Below are 23,257 nucleotides of genomic sequence, written 5' to 3'. Positions count from 1 at the left end.
GGACATCTCCAGTGTGGTGTAGTGGGTAGAGTGATGGATTAGGATTCAGGAGATCTGGGTTCAATCCCCACTTGGGTATGGAAATTCACTGGGAGGGGTAGAACAGGCAAAACTACTCTTTAATATCTCACTTACTCTGAAAGTCCTATTAGCATTGCTGTAAGTTAGTTTTCAGGGAGGTGGTGGCGCTGCGGGTTAAACCGCAGAAGCCTCTGTGCTGCAAGGTCAGAAGACCAGCCGTTGTAAGATCGAATCCACGCGATGGAGTGAGCTCCCGTCACTTGTCCCACCTCCTGCCAACCTAGCAGTTCAAAAGCATGTAAAAATGCAAGTAGATAAATAGGTACTACCACGGTGGGAAGGTAACAGTGTTCCGTGTCTAGTCACGCTGGCAACGTGACCACAGAAACTGTCTATGGAGAAACGTTGGCTCTATGGCTTGGAAACGGGGATGAGCAACGTCTCCTAGAGTTGGACACAAATGGACAATCTTTTTACCTAAGTTGGTTTTGACTTGGGGGGTCATATACGAACACACACAATATGCCCCGATTAAGAATACTAACTACTAACAAAGTAAGAGTTAACATCCATTTTTCATCAAAGTCCAAAAAACATTAATAATACAGCAATAGAGAATTGGATGAAGGTTCATTTCCTCATGACAAGTCTGGTGAGGAAATGTTAATGCTGACTTGACAAACGGTGAAAGTGACACTGACACTGAAAAGACAAAAGGGGGAAATGCTGTAAATATTGCTATGAGGAAACTAGCAGGGTTTTCCATTTACAACAGCTTCGGTGTGGTATTGAGTGAGACCGTGTGGAGACCATTCCCTTCGGGTGCCTCAGTGGGTGGGAGGTCCTGAGCTAAAAAAGCTGCATCAAACTTTTAGGAAACACACATAAGTATATAAAATCGATTTCTGCTTGACACTGCATATTCAGAGTGTTTTGCCTTACAAACAGGTCATCTGTCTTTAATGAAACCCTAATCATTTTGTGGATGGAAAATAGATGTAATATTAAAAGAGAAAATCTGACACATTTGGTAGGATAGATTGTGTCCCCACAAAACAGAGGCTTGCTCCACTGTCAGTCACAATAATCCATTAAAACAACAGCACTCAGTCACTAAAGGAAAGCTTGCCTGAAGAGAAAGGTCTTGGCCTGCTTGCAGAAGGACAGCAAAGATGGGGCCAGGCTGGCCTCCTGTGGGAGGGAGTTCCAGAGTCTGAGAGTAGCAACTGAGAAGGTCCTCTCTTATGTCTCCACCAAGTGCACTTGTGAAGATGATGGGATCAAGAGCAACGCCTCTCCTGATGATTTTAACACCTGGGCAGGCTCATAAAGGAAGAGGTAGACCTCGAGATGGCTTGGGCTCATCCTGTTTAAGTCTTTATAGATTAGAACCAGCACTTTAAATTGTCCCCAAAATGGATCGGCAGCCATTGGAGCTACTGTAACAGGGGGGTTATGTTCTCCGTGATCAGCCCCAGTTAGCAATCTAGCTGCTATGTTTCGAACCTGATGAAATTTCCTGATATTTTCCAAAGGTAGCCCCATGTATAGTGCGTTATAAGCCGCCTTGGGTCCTTTTGTAAGGAGAAAGGCGGGATAAAAATATTTTAAATAAATAAATATTCAGAGTTTACTTTTGGGTGGAGGACAATACAGTACCTAGTTTCTCCACTATGTTTTCCATGGTTTGGACTATTTGCCCTAGTTCTGACAAAGTTCAACAAGCTGTTTGGGTTTCGGTGGTATACATACCGTATTTTTCGCTCCATACATACGGTATGTATGCCAAGACTTTCACCATATTAAATGTATGTGACCAACACTGAAAACCATGTGCAGACCATGTTCTTACGGGATACACAAGCAGCCTGTGTGTGTTAAGTGTGTGTACAGAATATCTCATGCATCTTAAAGCAGCCAACTAACACCAGTTAAAAAGAGCAAAAGAAAGAACATATTCTATACTGCAAAGAGCCCCCTGAGAGAAGCCAGAAATATCTGCCAACTCTCGGGAAATGGCGTGGGCGTGCGGGTGGCCACTGAATCTAGAAATGGAACATTTGATTACAGAACTGTGATGTGCCTCGTGACCTTGTCAATCACCCACAACTAGCTGTGGCATGCTAAGCAGACTTTACATGAGCACCAGTAGGATTCCAGCCAATGTAATCTGAATAAATCAGTTTAAAAATGTGCAGAAAAATATATATAACCGCACACAGACCACCAAGAAGAAGGATCTTTTTGCTGGTACCCTCCCTATGGTCAGAAGACGGCTGAACAAGGAGATGTTTCACCCATTCTTTCAAGCAGCAGCACCTTCTCTTTTACCTTTTCAACTACAGTGGTGCCTCGCTTAACGATGTTAATTGGTTCCAAAAAACCCATCACTATGGGAAACATCGTTAAGTGAAACACCATTTCCCATAGGAATGCATTGAAAACCGGTTAATCCGTTCCAATGGGAACGGATTAACGTCCTTAAGCAAAAATCCCCATAGGAAACATCGCTAAGTGAAACAATGTTTCCCCAACGGAAAGCCATTCAAAAGCACTGAAGCCGGCTTCAGTGCTTTTGAATGGCTTTCCGATGTCCGTGTTTGCTCATTTTTTAGTGTCTTACAATGTTTGGAACATGTTTTAAATGCTTGGATTCGTCCAATGGATTTCAATGAGGGAAAAAACAAAAAATCACCAAAAATTAACGAAGACTCAGAAGAAAGCCAAACTAAGTGTGCATAGGTTTCACAAGGTGGACTAACTATTCCAACCATTTAAAACATGTTCCAAACATTGTAAGACAATTAAAAATGAGCAAACACGGACATCGTTAAGTGAAATTCCCCCATAGAGAACATCGTTAAACAATGCTGAAAATTCCTCAAAGAAACCCATCGCAAAGCGAATACATCGTTAAACGAAGCAATCGCTAAGTGAGGCACCACTGTATCTCTAGAAAGCCCCATACTGTTACCTGTGCATCTTTGGCTCTCTCCAACAAGAGGCATGGAGACCACAAAGAACAAGAAATGGTGGTGTATAATGGAGCATCCGTTGTACTCCATTCAACTTGTGGAGAAAACAAGGTGCTATTACAGAATTCTGGCATCACTAAATTCAGTGTCTATTAAGCCATCTATGAGAATCCTTTCACAAACTTTGGACAGATACTTGAATGTTCTGTCTCTTTGGCTGAGATGGTCACCAACAGGAGAGCTGTGAAAAGCCCCTCGATCCAAGATCTTGGGCAGGCGGTGCTGCCAGCGAGAGTGAAAAATATGAGGAGTGGTCAGATTCTGCAGAAGGCTGCTCATTGTGTCTGCACTGTCAAGGAGCGGAGCATCTTCAGGTACGCTCCTAATTCAACAGGACTAGATAATATCATTGGCTTGAACTGATTCTCCTAGTGTGGCTCAGCCCACAACCAGCAACACAATGTACACACTCCACTGCATAAAGTGGCTTCCGGCACAGAACACAATACTGTACATCTCCCGGAAACAGGCGGAGCGACAACATAAAGAACCTGCCCGAGAAGACAAAACTGGCCAGGCTGTCAACAAGAGAACCTTACCAACAATATATTTACTGTTGGAAGTTGAATGTGGAATGTTGAAACTGGGGCCGTCCTACTTTGGGCACATCGTGAGAAAGCAGAATTCTCTGGAAAAGACAATAATGCTAGGAAAGGTGGAAGGCACCAGGAAAAGAGGAAGGCCAGATACAAGATGGACTAACTCCCTAAAGGAACCACACAGGCTTGAGGTTACAAGAGCTGAACATGGCAGTTGAGGAGAGGACATTTTGGAAATTGTCATCCATAGCATTGTCATAAATTAGAGGCAACCTGATGGCACATGAAAACAGTATTTACTAAATTAAGCAGGCATATTTTAAGTGTTTTAAAATACAGTGGTGCCTCGCTAGACAGTTACCCCGCATGACAGTTTTTTTGCTAGACATTGACTTTTTGCGATCGCTATAGCGATTCGCAAAACAGTGATTCCTGTGGGGGAATTTCGCTAGACAATGTTTGGTCCCTGCTTCGCAAAACCGATTTTCGCTAGACGACGATTTTGACAGCTTCCTCTGCGCTTGCAAAACAGGTGTTTTCGGGACCTAAGCTTCGCAAGACAGCGATTTAAACAGCTGATCGGCGGTTCGCAAAGCGGCTTTCCTATGGCCGATCTTTGCTAGACAACAACGATTCTTCCCCATTGGAACGCATTAAACAGGTTTCAATGCATTCCAATGGGGAAATGCTTTTCGCTAGACAATGATTTCGCTAAACAGCGATTTCAGCGGAACAGATTATCACCGTCTAGCGAGGCACCACTTTAGTGCTTTTTAAAATTGTTTGTTGTTTGGTTTTTTAAAAAAATTATATCCTTACATTGTGGTTAATTGTGTCTATTATGTTGCTCTGATTGACTGTGTGTGTCTTTGGGTTACCTAAGGGGAGAAAGGCAGCATATAAGCACTAAAATACGGCCTCATGGCGTAGAGGTTAAACTGCAGTATTGGAGCTAAAACTCTGCTCAGAGAGCTGGCTTGAGGTTGACTTGGCCTTCCATCCTTCTGGGGTTGGTAAATTGGGTATCCAGCTTGCTGGAGGGGAGGCAATGCGCAGCCTACATAATTAAATTGTAAACCACCCTGAGGGTGTGTTAAACACTACGAGGGAGAGGAGAACAAAAAGCAGCACATTTTTCTTTTTTTAAAAAGTAGGGCGGTGGGGAGAGAGAAAGGCTGGTCAGTGTGTGCGCATGCTGTACGCGCATGTTTAAAATTTAGCACGGTGTGCAATTCTGCATTATTATGGTCCCCATCTTGAGCTGTGCCACACTAGAATGACAGCACGCCTTAAGCAAGCGTCTGTAGACCTCACGAGTTTTGTCTTGTTGCTGTTTTGTATTTTTTAACCAGTGATCCATTTTTAGATGCGCCAGCTTAGCAGAGGAAAAAAAAGGGGGGGGGGAGGAAGACAAACAACAGACTGGCTCTAAGCTTTGAGGAATCTTTGTATTACGACACCACTCGGGAAGACAGGCCCTTCGTACCAGACAGGAAGGCAGGCAGGCGGGCGATCCGTGGCCAGCTGAAATCGTGTCTGCATCTCAGAAGACGTTAAGTAACAGAGCCATAAGGCACAGAAGTACTGATGGCTAAGACTTTATTGTGACCTAGCTGGGGTTGGGGGCACATTCTTACTCAAGGGTTCATTCCTGCAGGGACATCTGTTCCTTTCACAGGCATTCGTCTTTCTCTGCCCCGAGATTTAAAACCCTCGGTGTTTTCTGAGAGGAACAGTTGGGGGAGATAAATCCAGTAGAGAATCAGTCTGCAGTAATTTAAGACAGCTGTCCGTCTCTCGCCGAGTAATTAAAGAGTTGGGGTTGTTTCCATCCTCTGACCAACTGAAGCTGTAGATGGCTGATGTTCGGACGCAAGCTGCACAAATTTTCCACTTTAGGCCTCCATTGTCATTTTGTTCCACGCCGTGTCAGACCAGGTGAGACCAGACCATGAAAATTCAAGCCAAGTAAAATATGTTGGGCTTCAAGGTGGCATGAGGCTCTGCTAGTTTTGCTACAGCAGGTTAAACATTGTTAACCTTGCCCTGCGCTTATTACGAAGGGATAGGGTAGGACCGCTGTATAGCTCAGTGGTTTAAGCATCGGGCTGTGGAGCCAGAGGTTGGGAGTTCGATTCCCCACTGTGCCTCCTTGACAGGGAATGGACTTGATGATCCAAAGGGTCCCTTCTAACTCTGCAATTTGAAGATGATTATTATAATTCCAGCTAAGGGTGACTAGAATGGCAGTTGGTAATGAGGGGCCAGCCACGAAGCTATGGACCAGTGTATTCGCAAAGGCTTTCACGGCCGGGATCTAATGGTTGTTGTGGGTTTTTCAGGCTCCTTGGCCATATTCTAAAAGGTGTTCTTCCTGACGTTTCGCCAGTCTCTGTGGCCGGCATCTTCAGAGGACTGGAGTAGGAACTCTGTCCATGCTCTGTGAAGCAAGAAATGTGTTCCCAATGAACAGAGCACAGACAGCGTTCCTACTCCTGTTCCTCTGAAGATGCCGGCCACAGAGACTGGCGAAACGTCAGGAAGAACAACCTTCAGAACACAACCAAAGAGCCTGAAAAACCCACAACAACCACTATGGACCAGTGTTCCCATCAAAGAGAATAGCTGGCCATCAAAGGCTATCATATACCGAAGGCAACATGTAATCCTGGCATTTTCAAGTTTGCAGAAGAGCTTCTAGGCATATTCTTGAGATGTGGGTCTGGTGCTTACTGTCCCCCCACGTCTTACTATTTGCCCATCTACCTCCCTGGGCGTGGCTCAACCTCTGCTCTCTGATGACTCTTACCCTTCACAATAAGGAAGTCACTTGCCCCCACAGCGCCCTACTCATTTGCTGGCACCACTGCCCTGTGCTGAGGCTTCAGGCCACTATTGGAGCGGTGCCCCAAATTCTGCCCATTCTCGATTACCTTCTTGCAGCGCATGCACTCAGCCATGCAAGCACCCGTTGCGCCCTGTTGAAAATGTTTCCAGTTTATTGACTTCTTGGGAGTGCCACTTTTGGACTGCTTGTTGCTAACGGGGATTGCTAACTTGTCATCTGTAAGATCCGAAGGTGAGAGTAAGATTACTCTCACAGGAATGCCGTCCTTCACACCCACTGCCGACAAGGAAATCCAAACACCTCCAGTTCCCCCTCCCTGGAAAATAAAGCCACCTGGAACAGATCCAGGGACTGTACAGGGAAGATTGAAGGAGGTGATGGTTAAAGAAACCAGGACCGTTTTGGCAGGAATTGAGCAGAAGCCCTGGGTAGAAGTGGAGGCAGGACTCGTGGATATAAAAAGGGGTGACCGCAATTTACTGCCAGGTTGGGAGTGGATCTGGTTAGAAGATCCCTGGATGGGGAAAGGAGAGAAGTTGAGAATTCCTAAGGAAGAAGCAGATTGTCACATTCCCAGGGCTTTCAACAGCAAAGTCCAATAAGCCAGTCCAATATCAGAAGTCCAAAGCCGATATCAAAATGCCAAAGCCAAATCACAAACCGTAATCTGAGGTCAGGATCCAAAGCCTACTGTCCAGAGAACAAGGTTAAAGGTAGTCAGGCGCGTGGATGCGAGCCAGTTTTGACTTGTTGCTTCCACGAGCTTCCCAGCTGTCTGGGAGCTGATTATGTAGCAAAACAGTCATCGAACTCCTGGAAGCCTTTCATTCTGTTAATATTCAGGACTAGCTGACCTGATGTTTCTATGCGCAGCATTTAGGCGATCCTCTGACCTTTGCGTCATGAGTCTTTGCCTAAGTCTAGCCCTTACTCTGGCTACTGGGGGAGGAGAATCTGGTGGCGATTCAGCTGTCGGTGCTTCTAATCGCTCAGCATTCTCCTCAGCTGTAGTTAACCCCTCAGGTTCCAGATCTTCAGTTGTACTCATGACACAGATGCCAGAAAAAGGGCAATAGTACCCCTAAACCCTCATATTGGGGGGGGGGAGAGAAAAGAGTGTGGCGAAAGAAGCTAAGAGAGGGGAAGGAGAAGGTTGAGAGAGAAAGGAGGGTTAGAATGGAGGACGAGGGAGCTACTATGGAGGGAAGCCTCGGAGGACCACGGCAGGTGGATTCCCCCTCTCGAGACCAGATCTGGGTGGACGACTGGGACGAAGACATCGTCCCCCTACTGGAAGGGGAGGCAGTACGATTACTGAATACAAATGTTTCACTGGAGTGGCCGGGACCCTGGAACGTTCAAGGGTGTAACCCCTTTAAAGTTGAAGATTGGAAACCCCCACCTGACCCGTTGTTAGAGGGAGGAAATGGTTGGAACACCTTTGTTGATACAGGTTTCTTGTTAAATAATCCAATAAACATTACACCAATTTCTAAGCAGAGGAAGTCAGTTGATTTATTACAGGGGGAAAAAAAAAAACGGAGCCAGTCCCTGAACCCTCACATAATCCCTACCAGTTCCCGTAACTGTCAGAGATATAAAATTTCTAGAAACCTTGAAAGCAAGCATTGCTAAGGAAATAAACATTTGAGAAAATGTGAAATGCAGACAACTTGTATTTTCTTATCAAGCAGAAACATATTTTTACAGCTTTAGCAACATGGAATGTTTCATTCAAAATGTAGCACCTGAACTGGACTTTAAAGACACAAAACCTTTAGTTTTTTATATGCAGAAGTGGGAATATTCCACTAAAGAGAGAGTTCTCACTATTACACTCCACAAGAAATGACAACCAGGTACAGAAACACATCCTGGATGTGAGTGTTGTGTATGTCTGCAACAGAGTCAGGAATTTGTGTCCTCTGGTTCTACACAGAACACAGTTTATGGCATTCCACTCATTCCGAAAGAGGACATAATTCATCAGGATGTTTTTCTAGATTCCATGAACTTTCTGCTTTTTCCAGTAGATTTTTTTTTTAAAAAATTATCCTTGGAACAACACACTCTCCCCATATTTTTTCTTGGGGGTTCGCTCCTATCCTTTTGCAGACAGTACTGTGCTAAATAGCTTACAGATCTGACTCAGTAAAACAGCAGCTCCTCATGTTCCTACTTAAATAAAGTTTATAATCTTACAATCCTAATGGGTAAGTGATAGGCAGTGTCATGAAATCCTACCCATCTCTGTTCCAAAGAATTCAGACATCCCCCAAAACAGAACACTTTGAGAATGGGTTTCAGAGAGAAATCAGTGGCACTTCAGTTGTTACTGCCTGGATTTTAAGTTGTAATCAACCAATCTTTCAATCAGTCACTGAATATACTTCTTCACTAGGTTCAGTTGGATGAAGTACTTCCACTGCACAAACATAATACCTGTCAACATTTTAAAAAAAAACAGCCCCTCTTCATGCTTCTTTATACATCCTGCATTTTTCCATATCATATTTGTTCTAGGCATCATCTAAAATGAAATAGGCTGCTACACAGACACCAGAAATAAACACTGGAGTGACTTTGGAGAAAATGTATGTATGTGTGTGTGTGTGTGTGTGTGTGTGTGTGTGTGTGTGTGTGTGTGTGTGTGTGTGTGTGTGTGTGTGAATATATAGATATATACACAAACATACATACATATATATATACATATAAATAGATAGATATTCATATATGTGTATGTATCTATATATTCATATACAGATATATAGATATATACACACACATATATATACATTATACACACACACACACACACACACACACACACACACACACACACACACACACACACACACACATATATATATTCATATATACTAATACTCAGAGCAGCCTGCCAATCTCCCTCTTGTGAAAGAGTGACTAAAATACTCTTTTGGTTATGTAACTCAAACATTTTGGTTAAAAGAGCAAAGTGGTGACCCCCTATCTTATTGAGAGTATTTGTTCTCAAATTTAACACAGAAAAGGAGGACAATCAAGTTTTAAAAGGAGCACAAAAACGCCAGAAATTTGTGCTATTTATCCCAACAAAGTTCTTATGTTTAATTGATCCAGAATCACATCTTAGAAAATGCCTAGAGAGGACCTGTTTTGTGAACTTCAGTTGTATCCTTAAACTGCAGCTTGGAAAAGTTACTCTCTTTCTATGGATTGCAAATTCTCACAATTGGAGTTTCAAGAACTGGCCCTGAACGATTCTGGGAATTATACTTTTTTTAAAAAAAATACAGGAATTTCTAAGCTCTGTACTTCATAACCTCATCCTCCACCTCTTCAAGCTAGCCACGCTTGTGCATGTCCATAAATTCCACTAGCTGACGTCAAAACAATCTCCCTGCATTGTCTGCAGGCAATTTTCCTCCCCACAAACAACATACCTTGAACGATTCAGTCACATGTTTTGCGGCTGCCCCTGTACATCCAGCCACGCAGTCGTTTTGACAACCCTGCAAAAGAACAGCGGAGAGGTTTTTTAAAAAACGGGCACGAACCCTTTTGCAAAGCAATTAGCAGCACCTGTTTCATTAAGGCGCTGGGCAGCGAAAGAGAAAATCGAAGTAAAGGTTAGCCGTGGGGTCCAAACAAAACAAAATACAAATGCAAAAATAAGCAATACCTTTATAGACAACTTAAAAAATCATCATACAATTCGCGAGCTTACACGGACTAAAATACCACTTCGGAAAATAAGATTGTCTTTCCGGGGCGGGGGGGGGGGGAGCTCAAAAACACTACCTGAAATCTACAATTACGACAGTCCATTTTGTTATGAGAGAGCTTGTTTTGTTTCTTCAACTCTCTGGGCTCCTGATAGGATTGGCTAAATCCTATTTTACCCTGTGCTTGGGACCCTAGCACACCAACGAATAAGAACACAATTGTTTCTGAATTAAAAGCTAAACCAATAATCAGTGGCATGCCATTCCACCAAGTCAATGGATTCCTTCATTCTTTATTTTGACGTTTATTACAACCTGTCTCTTTGCGATTTTTCTTTTTTAAGATTAAACTCAAGGTAGCTTTCAAACAAAAATATTTAAAAGCACAATGCAATTAGAACATAATCTTTGACTTCTCAAAAAACAGATAGAAATGTAGGAATGTCCGGCAGTGCTGATGTTCTGGGGCATGAATATGTCCAGGAAAATGCAGGACTCTGAATAACACTTAAAATTATGTGCCTTCATTGTTTTGATCTGATGAATTTGGATTCCTGCATAAAGACCTCCTTCAATAATTGCATACAAGCAGAAGTCATATGAACATATAATGTCTGCAAAGCAGTGTTCTGAACAGTGACGGGCTCGTAAAATTTCAGAGGCTATCACTAGTAGAAGCTTACTCAGCAAGTACAGTAACATGTGGATTCCAACTTTTAGAAAGATGTTATGGTTTTCATTTAATTGCCATATGGAAACTCCTCAAGTGTCAACAATTATTGTTGCAGTTGTTTTGACTAAGTAAAAATCAGAATTCTTTTCCTTCCCCGATTCATTTACCAAATATTTACACATCTAAGTTGCCTTAGTAATTGTGAACTTCTCCTCTGTTCTACTCTGCTCCTTTTATATTAGCAATCTGCCAAATTGTTATAATGGCCTTATAGGGAGACTACACTACATTGCTGTTTAGTATTAAATGAATTACTGTAGTCTCTAATTTTTCAGTCCCACCAGTGGGCAAAGTTTTCGTTGTTGTTGTTTAAACTAACTATACATTTGTGTTATGTCCAAACTTTAAATCTACAGTACATTTTATGACAGAACAAGCCAACTTCATAAACCATACATTTAAAGTTATTTCAGTAAACCACAACTTTCAATAAACCACAACCGTTCCTCCGTCAGCTGTGTAACAGGTGGACTGCAGCTAACAAAAAGGAATGAAAACATTTCCCCGATAAATTGTTCAAAACCTATCATCCCTTTTCTTGAGCTTGGCAAGTTTTTCCCCCAGCCACTCTGTGTGGCTCTGATCATTGTACTATACTGGTTCTCCAATTAGGATTCTGTGTGGGTCTCTGATGGATTTTAGATCAAGAATAAAGTCATACCAAGGTGCCTAGGCTATCAAAATCCTGCCACTCAGCTTGAATCGGCGGGGGGGGGGGGGGAAGCCAAGCAAAAAAAAGAAAAAGAAAAAGAAAAAAAGAAAAAAGAGAGTGCTACTTATATACATTGCTGCCCCACTTGACGACGATAATGCATTCCAGCAAAATTGCTGTTAAGCGAAATCATCGTCAAGCAAAAAAAAAAAAAATCCCCATTGGAATGCACTGAAAACTGGTCTATGCATTCCAATGGGGGAAATATCTCATTGTCCAGTGAAGATTGCCCATAGAGAACCGCCGATCAGCTGTTAAAAATCATTGTAATGCAACATTTCCGTCTGGGAAGCAGCCATTTTGAGAAGGGAGGGAAGCCATTTTGCAGAGCCAGAAAAAACATCATTTTGGGAACAAACGGTTCACGAAGCAGGCTCCTAATCAACGTAAAGCAGATTTCCCCCACTGGAACCATCATTTTATGATCGCAATAGCGATCGCAAAAAGTCATTGGCAAGCGACTTCGACGTCATGCGGGGTAAGTGTCTATCGGGGCACCACTGTATTGCCTCATAGTGTTTCAAGCTCTCTCTGGGTGGTTTACAATTTAATTGTAGGAGCTACACAAGCTGTCCCTCCCCAGAAAGGTGGGTACCTAATTTACAAAACTCAGAAGGATGGAAGGCTGAGTGAACCTCGAGGCAGATACCTGAGCCCAGGATCAAACTCAGGTCATGAGCAGAGTCTTGACTACAGTACTGCAGTTTAACCACTGCATCACAAGTGCCAGATACCCACTTGTGTATGAAGAAAGAGCTCTCCACTAAACCCAGGCTCTTATTAAAAAACAGCCCGACATTGCACTATAGCATCTTAACAAAGTAACGGGAGGGGAGGGGGGCGCACAGTGGCTAATCTCTCTGTCTCTTCACTGACTCATTCACACACACACATGCCTGCAAAAGTACTGTTCTCAAGATGAAGTGAACATAACTGTGATGACGGATTGCTTTGTGCATGTACTGTTAAAAGAACTCTGTGTGCATGGATGTGAGTCTGGGCCCAAGTTATTTTACTTCCTAACAAGACTGACAGTTTTATTATTGTCCCTTAGGCCAAGCAGAGCTCGAAATGATTTAGAGGCAAGCAATGCAGGGCAAATCCAGCACTCCATCTTTCTTTGATATTTTATGCCATTCCTGGTCAAAGCTCTGTCCTTTCAAAGGCAGCAGGAAATTATTTATGTTGCCAAGAAGTCTGTTAGCACAGACTCCTTTCCATAAACCAACTCAGGTTATAGCTTTTACAGTTTACTCTTGCCAAGGTGGAATGCAGGCACATCATCCAGTTATTATTAGCAAAGACAATTCTCTTGCATCTGCTGGCAACTTCTTGCACTGAACAATAAACAAGAGGTTTGATGAGTAATGGGATACCGATGAACAGGGGAGGTGAACCTGTAGCCCTCTGGGGTGCCCTTCCTTTCAGCCCTCAATGGCACAGACAATGATAAGAAGTGCATTCCAGCAACATACCATCTTGAATAACATACCACCATCCGCTCTCGACACACTCGTGGTTGACTTATTTCAGAAGCTAAGCAGGGTCAGGCCTGGTTCTTATCCAACTGGGAAACCACTAGTATAGGCACCCTTCAGTCTCGAGAGACTATGGTAACATGCTCTGAATCGAGGAGTGTCCTCTCCAGAGCATGAAGCCTGGGTAAAGTAATATGGAGGATAGGCTGTTACCCAAGCAGCAGATCCCCCCTCTCCACGCTGCTGAAATGGTCCAATGGAAAGGCAAGATCCAATACAACTGGTTCCAGCAACATCACAAGAGTTGGCAGAATGACACGAACTGCCTTCGGGACTCCAGCTCCGGATTTTGCCTCTAGGTTAACTCCTGAAGCCTTTTCCATCAGTGGATTTATCCACAAGGCAGAGGAGGTTTGGAATGGGAGTTTTTCTTCTCCTAGATGGGCTGCCTTCTATGGCTGACGAGCCCCACCTACCCGGCCTGCTCTTTAATAGTGCGGAAGTATGGTCCGACCCTTAAAACTTTCCTGCCTCCCAGGTGTATACAAATCTAATTGGCTTTCCTATTTACCATATTAGGGCCAGAGATAGAATCAGAGAATTTGAGAATTTCACGTGCCGGTAGGTCCTGGGACATGCACCTTGTGGTCCAGGCCATGCGGTGGGGGAGACCCAAAGAAAGCTCAGGAAAAAAAACTCCGCAAAATGTCCATGCAAACATACCTGGCCTTCATGCTCAGCCCAGCTTCCTAGGGAAAAGGGCCCAGGGTCCTGGGACACGCTCATTTAAAGCAGGAAGTCCCTCCCCTAGGCCCCACCCCCAGGCTATGTGGTCAGGAGACAAAAAAAAAAGCCCAGGGAAAAAAACTCAGCAAGGCATCCATGCAAACATACCTGGCCGTCAGCCTCAGGCCAGCTTCCTAGGGAAAAGAGTCCAGGGTCCTTGGACACGCTCATTTAAAGCAGAAAGCCCCACCCACCAGGCCATGTGGTGGGGGAGACCCGAAGAAAGCCCAGAAAAAAACTCCTCAACAAAATGTCCATGCAAACATACCTGGCTGCCAGCCTCAGCCCAGCTTCCTAGGGAAACCACTATGGAGTACCAAAAATCTCCAGGAAGGGCTAGGAAAGAATTTGACCAAAAGCCCAGATAAATCTCTGCTAGCCAGAGTTGAGCATACTGGCTCAGTAGAAATTCTTCCTAAGTTGGGGCTACATTTTCCCCAACTATACAATCAAATAGGATTGATTTTAGGCTGGTGGTTTTCAAGTTGCTGAGCCCTCTTTCAAAATATTTGTTGGGGAAACTCCATTGTCAAATAGCTGGATAGAGTGTAGGTTAGAGTGTGGAGGAATGGGTTCCTGTACAGACACTGGTCTTTTTAAACTGACCTCCAAGGGAGACACAGATTGTTGTATGCATAGAGGGATCACTGTGACCTTCATCATGTATGATTTCTTTTAACTGCTTCTTCAGTGAGGGTTATGGATGTTGGGCTGAGACACGGAGTAGTGCAGAAGATGCTTTGCATGGAGAATGCCCCTGGTCCAGTGCACTGCACTTCCAAGTCCACAAAAGGGTCAGGTAAGGCGGAAAACCTCAGCGGGGCTTCTCCCAAGTCAGAGCCGTTGATTAAACTAGAGCAAAGATGGGCAAATTTGGTAGGTCAGGGGGTCAATTTTGTCTTGGACTATCTACAGGCTGCCTCCAAAAGAAGACAAAAATGTTTTGTTTTTCACCCCATCTGGAAGTTCACATACAATTCTGAAACCTTCAAAGCTGCAGCCCCCACCAGACACACCACAGAAAGTCCTTATCTCGGTCTACAGCAGTGGTTCTCAAACCTGGGTCCCCAGATATTCTTGGACTTCAGCTCCCAGAAATCCTGGCCAGCACACAAAGGATGATTGTGTTCAAGATGGCAGTATGATGGGCAGTTTCGAAAATCACCTTTTCTTGGTGGAAGCAGAGGCTTTGTTGTAGCGTTGTGAGGCGTCTGGGAATTGCAGTCCCAAGAACATCTGGGGGCCCCAGTTTGAGGGTCCAGAGGAACATCGCTAAGCATATATTTCATTATTTATTAATTACATTTTTATACCACACCATACAGTGGCTTTGCCACTACTCTGGGCGGTTTCCGGCAGTAAAATAGACATAAAGAGCACAACCACACTACGTGCAACCCACAGATACAAAAATATAACATTATATTCTGTACACACTGAATAATCCAAGATGGCGGTAACAGATAAGATACAAACTACAAAATATCATGAGAAAGAAATAAGACTTAACTGAGAAGCAAGTTATAAAGGGAGGGTAACTTGAAATATCTCCCTGAAAATCAATGTTTTTGTCTGCTTTCTGAAAAGAAGGAGAGAAGGGGCGTGGCATACTTCCACAGGTAGGTAAAGGTTCCCCTTGACATTTTTTAGTCCAGTTGTGTCCGACTCTAGGGGGCGGTGCTCATCCCGTTTTTCAAGCCGTAGAGCCAGCGCTTGTCCGAAGACCGTTTCCGTTGTCACGTGGCCAGCATGACTAGGGAGCGTCGTTTTACCTTCCCACTGAGATGGTACCTATTTATCTACTCGCATTTACATGCTTTCGAACTGCTAGATTGGCGAAGAGCTGGGACAAAGCGATGGGAGCTCACTCCGTCGCGTGGATTCGATCTTACGACGGCTGGTCTTCTGATCCTACAGCACAGAGGCTTCTGCGGTTTAGCCAACAGCGCCACCACAGGTAGAGCATTCTACAAAGAGGGGGCTGTTACATACAGCACTGATGTTACCTGTCTGTCATGGGTTTGGAGGGAAAGTTCCATCCTATGGGGAGTGGAAGGCGGGACATCAGGAGGAGGGGCTGTACTGTATATATATGTGAAGCCTGTGTGGTGAAGAGGAGACGCTGGGATGTGACGAAGCAGCAGCTGGGAAGAAGAAGCTGGTGTGGGAGTCTGTGTGTCAGACAGGGTACTACTGTGTGTCAGAGTACCAACCTGATAGGTTCAGGTGTCTGTTGGTTAGCCAGAACTGATAGGTTCAGGGTCTGTGCTTCAAGTTAAGGGTTCTGTGTGAACCAAACTGTGTGTATGTATGAGTGAGAATAAGCCACGTTACTTTATCTTATTCACCTGATCGTTTTATTTTTCCCTGTGTGTATTTAAATAAACCTTATTCTTTTATTTGTTTAAAAATCCATCCCTGGTCTGTGTGACTTCTTACAGGGAATGGTTGGTGGCAGCTTAGTTAACGTGTGGCATATCCCAGTAGGTCTGGGTTTGTCACATTGATTGGTGTCCAGCGTGTGGGATACGACTGGTCCAGTTGTCCAGTGGTCCAGCAAAGCCTTGGCAAGAGTGCCCAGAGCAAGGGGGGTCTAGTCAGGGACAATCTGAGGCGCGTAGGTAATCTTCTAGGTGTACCTCACGGGGAGGTGCGCTAGTGGAAGAACGTGCCAACTGGGGAGACTAGATTAGAGTGCTCTGAGGCAGCCTGTTTTGGCGGGAAAAAAGCTGAGGCAAAACTGTATAGTAACAGTGATCTAGCCTGCCTGCTGAGAGGCCCAGCAGAGGGGGGTAGACTCCAACTTGCTACAGTTGCAAGTTAAGTGCTGAAGGACAGCAGCATTCTATAGGGAAAGCTGCTTCTGAGGCAAAAGAGAAGAAAAAAAAAAGGTGGTCGTTTTATTTTGAGGCTTGACTTTTTAAAGCAGCCTGTTCTGAGGGGGGATTATGCCCTTGACTCGAAGCCAGATGGCAGAAATGGGTGAAGTGAAAGACCCCCAGATTGACCAAGGTTCTGAGGATGAATTTGGCTCAGTGCAAGGTGACAGCACGGGAGAACAAAACCCAGAACTCAGAAAAATACTCATAGCCCAACAGCATGAACTGAGGGTGAGGGAAATGGAGGAAAGGGAAAGAGAGAAACAGCGGCAATTTGAATTAGAGAGAGAGAGAGAGAGAGAATGGAGAGGGAAGAAAGAATGGAGAGAGAGAAAATTGCTCTGGAAAAAGAAAGGATGGCGTTTGAATTAAGGAAATTGGAAATGATGAACCAGAATAATAATAACAATAGGGATTCTGAGGGAGGCCAATTGTCTAAGGCTGACCTGAAGAAATTCCCTGTGTACCACAAGGGAGATTGTCCTGAGGTGTTCTTTTCCTTAGTGGAAAGAGCGTTTGTGGACTTCTCAGTGAGGGAAACTGAGAAGATGACCATCATGCGATCTTTAATCAGTGGTAGCCTGGCTGAGGTCTATGCCGAGATGCCTGAGGAACTGATGAGAGATTTTGCAGAGTTTAAAAAACTGGTGTTTGCAAGACATGGGATAAATGCGGAACAACTGAGACAAAGATTCAGGTCAATCACCAAGAAGCCAGAACAGACTTTTACCCAAGTGGGGGCCCAATTGGTGAGGCTGCTTGAGAAATGGCTATCTCAGGAGGGGACAGAGACCTTTCAGCAGCTTAAAGATTTAATAGCGCTGGAACAGTTCTATTCAGTTCTCCATGGGGAATTGAAGTTCCAGGTGAGGGAAAGGAAACCAAAATCTGTGGTAGAAGCAGCCGAGATCGCAGATTTTATTTCGCAAATAAGAAAGCCCTTGGGTGAGGGGAAATCTGTAGGTAAACCCAAAGAAACCTACAGCAAGTACTCTCAGGGACCAGGGAAAAGCCAGCAAGGGGGAGGGGCCCATGGTGAAGGGAAGCCCTCAGACATGAAACCAAGACCTCAGATTTTGGAGGGAAAACTAAAACAAGAGGAGAGAGAATCAAAATACACCCGAAAATGTTATTTCTGTCAGGGAAAGGGTCATCTAATCTCAGAGTGTGAGAAATTAAAGCAGCTAAAAGGAATGGTGCCTCAGGAGTCGAGTGGAACCAAGCCAAAAGCTGTGTTCTGTGTCCAGAAAGAGCAAGGCTCATTGTCACTGAGGGAGCCTGTTGCCATGGCTACTCAGTCTGGAACAGCTACCTCTGCTGATCAGGCTGAGGAAAATGGTCCTCTTGTAGAAGTCAGGCGCTGCCTGCTGGTGAGAACAGATTCTCAGTTGTTTGAGACAGCAGGGGTGGATGTAGGAATACTTGACCGTCAGTATCGGGGGCTGCGGGACACTTGTTCTCAGGTGACCCTGTGCCATCCAGATATTATTCCTAGGGAATATGTAATCCCAAATGAGAGCATGAAGGTGGCAGGGATTGAGGGGCAGATAATCTCACTGCCAGTCGCGGAGGTACCTGTCAACTTTCAAGGCTGGAGGGGAGTTTGGCGGCTAGCGATTTCATCGACTCTGCCAGCAGCCGTGCTCGTGGGAAATGACCTGGCTGAACATGTGAAACGGGTGCTAGTGATTACACGTTCACAAGCCACCACGGGGACAGTTCAGGGGGGTAATGATGAGCCAGAGACGGAAGCAGGTGGGGGGAGTTCAGAAGCTGTGGTGGAAACCTTAACCACAGACAGCAGATTTGGACAGGAGCAAAAGGCAGACGCCACTCTCCAAAAGTGTTTTGAACAGGTGACTGACGCCCAGCTAACACCTGAAACCCCAGTGAGATTTCTGGAGAAAAGGGGGATTTTGTATAGAGAGACCCTGAGGAATATCTCAAAAGGGGGAGAGGGAATCAGAAGTCAGCTAGTGGTACCTGAAAAGTATCGCCCCATGATCTTACAAAGGGGGCACTCTGACATGTTTGCTGCACACTTAGGGGTGAACAAAACACAGCAGAGAATCACACAGAATTTCTACTGGCCTGACATAGGGAAGCAGATCAGGGAGTTCTGTAAACAATGTGATGTGTGTCAAAGGCAGGGGAATAGCCGCGACAGGACCAAAGCAAAGTTGTGCCCTTTGCCTGTGATTGACACTCCGTTCAAATGCATAGGGGTGGATATTGTGGGACCTTTGCCCAAGGCCACAAAGAGGGGGAACAGGTTCATTCTCACCATTGTGGACCATGCCACAAGGTACCCTGAAGCCATACCCTTGACTAACATTGAAACTAACACAGTGGCAGATGCCTTGGTGGGGTATATGTCCAGGATGGGATTTGCCTCAGAAATAATCACAGATTTGGGCGCATCGTTCACATCGAAGCTCATGAAACGCTTGTGGCAAATCTGTGGAATTAAGCACAAGGAAACCACTGCCTATCATCCTGAAAGTAATGGGTTAACTGAAAAGTTCAATGGGACTCTAATGCGCATGATTAGGGCTTACTTGGCAGAGAATCCAAACAATTGGGACCAGAAGCTGCAATCCCTTTTGTTTGCTTATCGATCAGTGCCACAAGCCAGTACCGGGTTCAGTCCATTTGAACTTTTATTTGGGAGAAGGGTGAAAGGGCCCCTTGATTTGATCAAACAAAATTGGGAGCAGATCACCCAGGATGACCCACAAGACGTTGTGACATACATAGACACCTTGATGAATGACCTACAGAGAAATCTAGAGCTGGCAGCAGAAAACCTGCAAGCTCAGAAGGTCAGACAGAAAACATGGTATGACCACAAAGCTAGAGAGAGGCACTTTGACCCAGGGGAGGAAGTGCTTTGGCTTAGGCCCTGCAGAGAGAATAAACTGCAGCTCAAATGGGCAGGACCATATAGGGTCATTTCCAAGATGTCAGACCTGAACTACCTTATAGAGCAGGAGGAGAACCAAGCAAGGAGGGTGGTTCATGTGAATGCCCTAAAACCCTACTACAGAGGGGAACAGAGGGTTCTATTTGCGATAAAAGCAGCTGAGAGTGAGGAAGCTGAATTACCCTTCTGGGAGGGTAGAGGGGAAGTAAAATACAACCCAGAGGAGGTAAAGATCAGTCCTGCACTCACCCAAGACCAGCAGCAAGAACTAAAAATGCTGCTTAGTAAATATCAACAGGTGTTTTCCAACAAGCCGGGGATAGTGAAGGGAGTGATGCATCGGATCCACACAGGGGATGCACCCCCGCAGGCAGTATCCCCATACCGAGTAACGGGACCCTATAGGGACAAGGTGCGGAAGGAGTTGGACGAGATGCTTAGGGAGAACATAATCGTCCCCTCTTCTAGTCCTTGGTCCTCTCCGATAGTCCTTGTGGACAAGCCTGATGGGAGCATTAGGTTTTGTGTCGATTACAGGAAATTAAACCGTGTAACCACTCCTGATGCCTACCCAATGCCCAGGCTAGACAACCTGATTGAAACCATAGGGGGTTGTCGGTTCATCTCATCATTGGACCTGGTAAAGGGATATTGGCAATTAAGAATTGATCCCAGGGATCAAGAAAAGACTGCCTTTTGCAGCCCTTTTGGTCTCTATGAGTTTCGAGTCCTGAGCTTTGGTCTCAGAAATGCACCAGCCACATTCCAAAGGCTGATGGACCAGACCTTGGCAGGGCTCAGTGACTTTACAGTGGCCTACATTGATGACATAGGGATCTTCAGTAATACCTGGGAAGATCACCTGATACACCTGGAGTTAGTGCTGCAGAGGTTAAGTGCAGCAGGGCTAACAGTAAAGGCCAGCAAGTGTCAGCTGGGTAGCCCAGAAATAAAATACTTGGGTCACATGGTAGGGGGAGGAATGATAAAACCCCTGGAGGCCAAAATAGAAGCTGTTCGTGATTGGCCTAGACCCAACACCAAGAAAAAGGTCAAATCATTTCTTGGGTTGGTGGGCTACTACAGAAAGTTCATCCCGAGGTTTAGCGAGATTGCGGCTCCGCTGACCGATCTGACGAGGAAGAAGGCTGATGACCGCATCCCGTGGACCAGCGACTGTGAGGAGGCGTTCCAGAGGTTGAAGGAGGCGTTAATCAACTATCCTGTGCTGCGGGCTCCAGACTTCGACCGGGAGTTCATCATCTACACCGATGCGTCTAACAGCGGGGTAGGAGCAGTTCTGTGCCAGGAGGATGAGAATGGTGACCAGCATCCAGTGTCCTACCTGAGTAGGAAACTTCAAAAAGGTGAGAGACATTTGGCAACCGTGGAGAAGGAGTGTTTGGCCATAGTCTACGCGATCCAGAAGGCCAAGCCTTACATCTGGGGAAGACATTTTGTTCTGTGCACTGACCATTCACCACTGCAATGGTTAAAGACAATGAAAACCCACAATAGCAAACTTATGAGGTGGGCTTTAAACCTACAGGACTATGACTTTGAAGTGAAAGTGGTCAGAGGGTCAGTGAACTGTGTTGCTGACGCCTTGTCAAGAAGACCTGAAGAATGAAGACGGCGAAAGAAACATGGACTATGTATATATATATTGATGACAAAAAGTTAAATGTACCTGTTTTTTGAACTTGGTTTGTATGAATAAAGGTAAATTGATGTAATGTATATGGTAAATGTTTAAATGCCTAATTGCTATGGTTAACTTAGAATGTAAGTATAAGTAAGTATGATATGGTATTGTGTGTTATTATATAACTGTTTTGTGTGTTTTATCCAGGTTGTTTTTTGGGAAAAAGCACGTTAGCTTTCCCCCTACAAAACAACTTATAAAGAGGGGAGGTGTTACATACAGCACTGATGTTACCTGTCTGTCATGGGTTTGGAGGGAAAGTTCCATCCTATGGGGAGTGGAAGGCGGGACATCAGGAGGAGGGGCTGTACTGTATATATATGTGAAGCCTGTGTGGTGAAGAGGAGACGCTGGGATGTGACGAAGCAGCAGCTGGGAAGAAGAAGCTGGTGTGGGAGTCTGTGTGTCAGACAGGGTACTACTGTGTGTCAGAGTACCAACCTGATAGGTTCAGGTGTCTGTTGGTTAGCCAGAACTGATAGGTTCAGGGTCTGTGCTTCAAGTTAAGGGTTCTGTGTGAACCAAACTGTGTGTATGTATGAGTGAGAATAAGCCACGTTACTTTATCTTATTCACCTGATCGTTTTATTTTTCCCTGTGTGTATTTAAATAAACCTTATTCTTTTATTTGTTTAAAAATCCATCCCTGGTCTGTGTGACTTCTTACAGGGAATGGTTGGTGGCAGCTTAGTTAACGTGTGGCATATCCCAGTAGGTCTGGGTTTGTCACAGGGGCCACCACAGAGAGGGCCCGGCTCTGAGTCGTAGACTTCCAGGCTTCCCTCAGGGTGGCTACCTGCAGCATCAAAGCCTGAGAGGTGCAAGTGGAATGGAAAGTTGATCTTAAGGAGAGGCATTTCAATAGGTAGTGAGGTCCCAAACCAATCAGGGCTTTATAGGACAACATTAGTTCCTTGCATTTGGCATGGAAGCAAACTGGCAACCAATGCAGGTGAGCCAAGACAGGGGAAATATGATCGTATCTCCAAGCAGTACAATTATCATTTTGTATCTATAGGCAACCTATGTGACTCCTACCTAGGGTAGATGAACAAATAATGGAACTCTAGGTTATCACCCAAACAAACACAGTTTCTTATGCCTAATTGCAAGGAAGTAGAAGGCAAGCTCAGTTCCTGTGGCTCAATGCTCATGGAGAACCTATTCTTTTTCTCAAAACAGAGCAAAGTCCTTGTGAAATTTCCTTTGTTCCCAGAATCCCCTAGCCAGAATGGCCACCCTTGGCCATCCTGTCGCTGGTCATGCTCTTGGTTTCTCAGAACTGGACATTTTCCAAAGCTATGATGACAGAATGATAACTCAGACGATCGACACATTTGTCAACGAAGCCCTTTTTTGCGTTCCACAACTTTTCCCAACAGTAAGATAATAATGAGAGGGATGGCACATTTCCTTGAATCTTGCAAGCCAACGGGAGGTCTCATAACATTGCACCAAAGCTTCCTCTTCCACCAAGAAACTGCCTATCATGCTGCTACCTTGAACGCTAACATCCTTTTAAAATAATCAAAACCAAGAAGCTGTAGCAGAGCCACTTAAGAGTGATTTAAATCATATGCGCACAGATACACACACTCCATCACCTTGAAAAAACATAAAAGGGAAGGCACCTGGGAGAAGATTAATGGAAGTCAGGAACAGCACCAGCTGTGAAGTTGGTGCTGCAGAAAGCATGTAATACGCCACCACTGTTTTCATCCAACAGCGAAAGGGATTTTGCAACTCTGCTGAGTAATTGGTGGCTATTTTTACCTCCAGCTGACAAGGTGGCTTGTGTCTCAGCCGTGATGACCTTTCCAAAGGGGAACTGGAAAAGCAAGGGAGGCACCCACAGCACCTCTAAAGCCAT

The 23,257-nt window shown here is 44.9% G+C and overlaps 1 protein-coding gene across 5 annotated transcripts in view; it reads right to left on the bottom strand.

Annotated features, from left to right (window-relative positions):
• Nucleotides 1-23,257, bottom strand: part of BCAT1 (branched chain amino acid transaminase 1) — a 76,831-nt gene that overhangs the window by 28,713 nt on the left and 24,861 nt on the right. For 2 of the 5 annotated variants that reach the window (XM_078376424.1, XM_078376425.1), the window contains exons 1-2: nt 10,248-10,272; nt 9,890-9,958 (exon numbers count right to left, since the gene is read on the bottom strand). Coding sequence is in view for 2 of the 5 variants with exons in the window: in XM_020813778.3 (XP_020669437.3) it covers nt 9,890-9,958 (69 nt within the window). In the remaining 3 variants the exon portion in view is untranslated. Of the gene's footprint in view, nt 1-9,889; nt 9,959-10,247; nt 10,273-22,991; nt 23,114-23,257 lie in introns of those variants that run through there. The other 3 variants (XM_020813778.3, XM_020813780.3, XM_078376426.1) reach the window with 2 other exon arrangements.

The sequence above is a fragment of the Pogona vitticeps genome, chromosome 5 (genome assembly GCF_051106095.1).
Source record: "Pogona vitticeps strain Pit_001003342236 chromosome 5, PviZW2.1, whole genome shotgun sequence".
NCBI classification, from domain to species: domain Eukaryota; kingdom Metazoa; phylum Chordata; class Lepidosauria; order Squamata; family Agamidae; genus Pogona; species Pogona vitticeps.
This window is presented reverse-complemented; position numbering and strand designations above follow the sequence as displayed.